Raw genomic sequence first — 6,595 nt, 5'->3', positions numbered from 1 at the left:
CCCAAAAAAAAAAAAAAAAAAAAAAAAAAAAATCTTAAAATTATTGCTCAATTAATAACATACAGTGCCTACAATTTCTGAAAGATATTTTGCTGGAAGATGACTGGCTCTTTTTTTCCTCACATGCACAGAGGAAAAATAACAATAAAAATAATAATAGCAGACTTCCCTGATGGTCCAGTGGCTAAGACTCTGCACTCCCAACTCAGGGGACCCGGGTTCGATCCCTGGTCAGGGAACTAAACTAGATCCTGCATGACGCAACTAAAAGATCCTGCACTCGGCAGTGAAGATCCTGCATGCCACAACTAAGCCCCAGCGCAGCCAAATAAATAAATAAATATTTTTAAAAAAAAATAATAATAGCAATAGAACCTATAATTTCCCCTAGAATTTGCATTTAGACAACACACTGGAGAATCTTATTTAAGTCTTATCTCATCTGAGCCTTAAATTAACTGTCCTCCAAAGACATCTGACCCCCAAAACCAGAGAGGTGGGGCTTCAGGGAGGAAGAGGACCAGAAACTCACTGGAGGTCTTCAGGGGCTCAGGGGGTGACCTGGGCTGGTCCCCTTCTTCTGCTTCCTTCTTGTTGCCCCCTTCAGGCTCTGTGAGGCTTTCTGTCGGTGTCTCTAATTCTGAGGACCGATTAAAAAAAAAAGCCAGATGGCAAAAAGTCACTACGACCACTCCCCACAAAGGGCATTTCGATTCCCAAGACACTCTGCCCCCGTTTTTTCTTCACTGTGCTGACTGAACATCTGTGAAGTGACGAGAGGTGTGAGAGCCCGCTCCTGGTCAGCCCTGAGCCAGGCAGGGCCCTCGAGGGAAACCAACTCCGATGCTCACCTGGGCAGCTAAGAAACAGAGAGGGCCAGCCTTTTCTTATAAACCATTATTTTAGAATTATTCACTGCAAAATAGAACTGGAAAGGGTTCAAAATGCCAACAGTGACTTGTTAGAGATAAAAATAAAGGTGTTGGTTTTTTTTTTAAGCTGACTGGAAAAAAAAAAAAACCCACCTCCAGGGTAATAATAAAAACTGCATCAACTAACTTGGGAAAAATCTGCCTCAGTAGAAAGAAGCCCCACCTCACCCCCCAAAATCCCCAGACACAGACAATGGCTAAAACTGCATGATTTATAGTAAAATTTGTTACTGACTAAAAATTGCCAACTGGAAATCAAATCTCCACCAAACTCAGATCTTCCCTGGGGAAGATAAACCTAATAAGGACCTTTTATTAAACAAACACATTGACAGTGGCAAAGGCTACGATTATTATGATCTCACACACACAGGCCCCAAATGATCAATGGATCAGGTCTTTATGGGTGTGTTTCCCATGGAGGACATTTTACATCTTCAAGGGAAATTGGTGACATCTGCTGGACACCGTATGACCTACTAGCTCAGGGTATTTTGCTTGTCAGTATTAGATCACATTCCTGGCAATTCCTGACGTTAGCTTTCTGCAAGGCTGGGTACTCACTGGTGGTGTGATAAAAACCAAGTACTGCACAAAAATCACCAAGGAAAGTGGCAGTGTTCAACTGGATTCCAAAGTCTGAGCAATTGTGCAGTGCCCAGGAGACATCACAATTAGTAACTAATTATGATTATTTAACAGTGAAATTAAATATTATTTTTCCTTTCAACGTTATACGTTGAATTATAAAATAATATGTTATATTATTTTCTCAAATGCCCAAGTTGCTAGAACATAAATAAATAGTTGTTCAGACTTAACAAACCGAACAGTAAAGGTATTGGCCTTGAGGCACCGTGAAAAAGTTGCTAAGGCACCATGGGCCCTGGAAGTTTGCGAACCTCTCTGCTTTCTGGTAAGATTTACAACAAAAAACATACCATTTAGAGGAAAATATATTCCATATGAGAAACATAAAAATAGAAGAGAAAAATGAGAAGCTGCATATGAATTCGTACTGAATTAAGATGGCCAAACAAATGTATTCCAGAATGTTTTCATGACAAAAGTCCCCGGGTGGGGCTGTGGGATTCTGACAGACTCATGTGGATTCTTGGACAGAGGTGTCAAATCAGTGGGGTCCTCACAGCCTGCCCTCTCAGACAGGCCCCCCCCCCAGATCACACTTGCGCGCGCACACACACACACACACACACACACGCAGTCAGTCCCCCAGGCCCCTGCCCCTCCAGATCACACTTTCTCTCTCTCTCTCACACACACACACACACACACACACACGCAGTCAGTCCCCCAGGCCCCTGCCCCTCCAGATCACACTTTCTCTCTCTCTCTCACACACACACACACACACACACACACGCAGTCAGTCCCCCAGGCCCCTGCCCCTCCAGATCACACTTTCTCTCTCTCTCTCACACACACACACACACACACACACACGCAGTCAGTCCCCCAGGCCCCTGCCCCTCCAGATCACACTTTCTCTCTCTCTCTCACACACACACACACACACACACACACGCAGTCAGTCCCCCAGGCCCCTGCCCCTCCAGATCACACTTTCTCTCTCTCTCTCACACACACACACACACACACACACACGCAGTCAGTCCCCCAGGCCCCTGCCCCTCCAGATCACACTTTCTCTCTCTCTCTCACACACACACACACACACACACACACGCAGTCAGTCCCCCAGGCCCCTGCCCCTCCAGATCACACTTTCTCTCTCTCTCTCACACACACACACACACACACACACAGAGTCAGTCCCCAACCCCAGGGCCTTACCTTCTTCCTCCTCCTCCTCCTCCTTCCTCTTCTTCTTGGTTCCTCCGTCCTCGTCCTTGCCCTGCTCTTGCAGGACATCCTGAAATGTCCGTTTGGAAAGCTGCTTCCGGGCTGGGAAGGCAAAGGGCTCAGTGTGGCCTCCTTGCTGGCCCGCCTGCCCCACCCCGGTGAGCTCAGACCCCGCGATGATGGGGCCCTGAGAAGGCTCTGGGCCCCTGCCCTCCTCCGCCTGCCCACAGCCACGGCTCCCGTGCAGGCCGCTGCTGCTTCCTGGCTGTGTGACCCCGAGCAGGTTCCTTCATCTTAGGAGCCAACAGCCACCCTCCTCTCTGCCTCACCTCTCACCACACACTATCCTCAAACCCTTCCTGCTCCCCAAATTACACCTTGTTGCCCAGAGACGCCGAGGTGTATGGGATTCCCCCATGTGCCGTGCTGTTCCCACCTGGAGGCCTTTGCACGGGCTGTCTTGGCTGCAACACTTCCCAACCGCCCTTTCTCATCATAGCCAACCCTAACTCATCTTCCAAGACTCAGGCCAGATGGCACCTCCTCTGGGCCCCCTCAATCCAGAGCTCCCCTAGCATCTGGCGTTACCACTATTTTTCCTTATACCAGCACCATCGTGGAAATATGCAGTGAGCCACGTACATCATCTTTAACTTTCTAGTGGCTACACTGAGAAAAGGAAAAAGAACCAGGAGAATTGTTTGAATAATATCGTTTACTTAACCCAATAAATCCAAAATATGATGGTTCCAACATGTTTTGAATATTAAAAGAAATGAGTAACATTCCTTTTTCTACGCTAAGTCTTCAAAATCCGATGCACTTAAAAGCACGTCTCAATTGGGCACTAAATTTTCATCAGAAATACTCGATGTGTTTAGATTTCATGGAATTTACCGTTGAGAAAGTAGCTTCACATATCCGAGCTGATCAAATTATTGCAAGGCTTCAATAATTGAAACTAGAGTCAGCTTTCCGATTTAAATTGAATTAAAGTAGCATTAAAAATTCAATTCCTCTACTGTACAGCACAGGGAACTCTACTCAATACTCTGTAATGACCTACACAGGAAAAGAGTCTAAAAACGGGTGAACATACGTATACGTATAACTGACTCGCTTTGCTGTACAGCAGAAACTAACAATACTGTAAATCAATCATGCTCCAATAAAAATTTTTTAAAAATTTTAGTTCCTCAATCACCACGGTTCAGGATCTCAGCAGGCCGTATCACCCTGCGTCATGTGGGGGGGTCTCTCCCCTGTCCCTCCCCTGTGTAAAAATCTTCCCAACCCCCCTGGTGACAGAGGCACCGCTCCTCCGTCGGGCTGAGCACCAACACACCTACCATCAGTGCCCCCAAGGCCTTTTCCCCTCCTCAGTCCCTGCTCACTCCTCTTCTGTCCCTCAGGGCTCAGCTTGGTTAAGCTCTCTCCTAGAAGTCTCCCTTGAGTCAGGGGCCCTCCCCTGGGCTCCCACAGTGAGCTGTGTGGCCTCCAGCACTGCACACATCACAGTGACAATAACTGGCATTTACTGAGCGCTTACTGTAGGCTGGGCCCAGTTCCAGGCCCTTACACGTATTCACTTTTAATCCTCCCAACATCTCTGGGTGGGAGGTACTGTAATTATCAGTCGTTTTAGGGATAAAGCCCAGAGAAGGGAAGTCATTTGCCCAAGGTCACACAGCCAGTGGATGGTGGAGCCGTGCTCTTAACCACAATGCTAAAATCGGAGCTGTCACAAGGATGGCTGAATGATGCAGAAATCCAAGTGTGTACAAAGACAGGCAACTGAAAGGGCGAGGCCAGGGGGTCCTTACCCGTGCGACGCTTCGGGATCCCTGACGGGGAGACGACCGTGGGAGAGGTGCTAGAGTGGGAAGGGCTGCTCTCAGGCAGTGTGCCAGGACTGGGAGGGGAGACTGGTGGGGAATCTGGAGCACGCTTCTGAAAGGGGAGAGAAAGAGCAATTCCTGAGTGAGAGGAGGAAGGAGGGAGCACCCAGCTACGTCATTTTCCAAGCACTTGAGAGTACAGAGGGACTCAGCCCCACTTAGGCCTCATCCCCTCTTACCTGGGCCATCCCTCCACCATCCTGCGTAGTTTTATGGTCCCAGACTGTCCCTATTATGGACCCCAATAAAAATTCTTTTTTTTCTAAAGTAACAGAATCTTTGATTTTTAGCTAGGCATAATACAGCCCAACTAAAAACTATACTTCCCAGGATCCCTTGCAGCTAGGTGTGCTCAGGAGCCGGAGGACTACACTTCCCAGCCTCCCTTACATCTAGGTGTGGTCAGAAGCCCCAGGTCTACACAATGCAATGTAAGGATATACAGGTCCACTGGTTCAGATAACATTCACCTAAAGGCAAGTGGAGTGCCCTGCTCTTCCCACTGGCTGAATGTGGGCATTCACTTGGACAAGGGCATCTAGGGATGGCAAGCAACAGTATAGAAGCACCCTGGGGCAGAGTTAGCTGAGGAAAAGATGAAGATGACAGGGAAGAAGCGGCTTCTGAGGGGCCTTGGAGGCTCTGTAAGGACCAGCTTTGGCCTGAGCTGGCAACGCCAGGGGGTTTGAGCAGCAGGGGGACAGGAGCTCACTTCACCATCGACAGACTGAGAAGTGCTGCACTTCAGACGTTATCCTCAGAGCAGCCAACAGGCATGAAATGACTTAAATGAGAGGAGCAAGTGAGCCGATGCACTTGAAGGTAGAAAGCCCTCCCACCACAGGAGAGACTGGACGGATTTCCGAGCCCTTCCTCTGTAGCAGGCATTCTTCCCTGATCCGTATGTGAATCGACTCACTGCACCTTCACGGCCACCCTACGAGGCGAGGGCTATCTATCGGGAGCTGCTCGTGCCAGCTGAGGTGCCCAGGCACCCCAGGCCAGGGAGCCGAGCCCAGCCGCCGGGCAGAGGCGGGGTTAGGAGCACAGAGACCAGGCAGGACCACTCAACTCCTCCACCCGCTGGGGCATCATCTCCAGAATTCTCCTGAGCAGCCACTGCACTCAGCTCCAAAGGCCAATGGGAATGATGGTTTCTTCTGGTAAATGTGGGCAGGCTGCTGGGGCCCTACCTGGATTTTGGGGGGCTTGGGGGCTTCCTCCTCCTCGTCCTCCCCTTCGCTGCCCAGGACCCGGGCCGTCTTCCTCCCTGGCCTCTTCACTGGAGAGTCGCCCTCAGGTTCCACTCTATTCCGCTCCTTCAGCGCCACCCTGGAGGATGAGAAAATGGAGGTTTTATTCCAGCAGATAGAGTGGGGACGCTACTCCCAAATTCTCCAGCCCCTTCATTATGTTTCATTCCCTTCCTTGCCTTTCAAGCATTCAATGAACATTTTCTAGAGGCCTCCTCAGTATATACTTTTAGTCACGCATCCACCCATCCCGCTCTCTGGAGGCCTCCTGTGTGCCCACCCTGTGATGGGTGATGCTGAGGAGCACGTGAAGTCCCTACTGAGGGCGGAGACTGGCCTCCAACATCCCTCTGGAGACGCTCTTTCAGTCATGTAAGCCCGAGTCCCCTGGGTAGGGACTACATTTCCCAGCCTCCCCTGCAGCCAGGTATGGCCATGTGATGAGTTCTGACCAATAGGATGTTGACGCTTGCAACCTGCTCCTGACTGCTCGTCCTCACTGCTCTCTTATCCCTAGAACTTCGACTTGCTGACCCCTTTGACAATGCAGGTGAAGGCAGGACAGAGCAGAGAGAGAGCGAGAGAAAGAACCTGGGTCCCAGTACCACCAAGTGGTACAGAGTCGCCTAGCTGCCCCAAACTGCTTAAACAGCTCAGAATCTTTCAAGTGAGAAAGAGGCAATTTTAA

The 6,595-nt window shown here is 49.6% G+C and overlaps 1 protein-coding gene across 2 annotated transcripts in view; it reads right to left on the bottom strand.

The window, feature by feature from the left end:
- Nucleotides 1-6,595, bottom strand: part of LIG1 (DNA ligase 1) — a 42,265-nt gene that overhangs the window by 21,426 nt on the left and 14,244 nt on the right. For both annotated transcript variants that reach the window (XM_024768718.1, XM_024768719.1), the window contains exons 4-7: nucleotides 5,848-5,986; nucleotides 4,580-4,706; nucleotides 2,748-2,858; nucleotides 533-640 (exon numbers count right to left, since the gene is read on the bottom strand). In XM_024768718.1, the coding sequence (XP_024624486.1) occupies nucleotides 533-640; nucleotides 2,748-2,858; nucleotides 4,580-4,706; nucleotides 5,848-5,986 (485 nt within the window). The remainder of the gene's footprint in view (nucleotides 1-532; nucleotides 641-2,747; nucleotides 2,859-4,579; nucleotides 4,707-5,847; nucleotides 5,987-6,595) is intronic.

Source organism: Neophocaena asiaeorientalis, unplaced genomic scaffold (assembly GCF_003031525.2).
Source record: "Neophocaena asiaeorientalis asiaeorientalis breed wild unplaced genomic scaffold, Neophocaena_asiaeorientalis_V1.1 scaffold629, whole genome shotgun sequence".
NCBI classification, from domain to species: Eukaryota; Metazoa; Chordata; class Mammalia; order Artiodactyla; family Phocoenidae; genus Neophocaena; species Neophocaena asiaeorientalis.
This window is presented reverse-complemented; position numbering and strand designations above follow the sequence as displayed.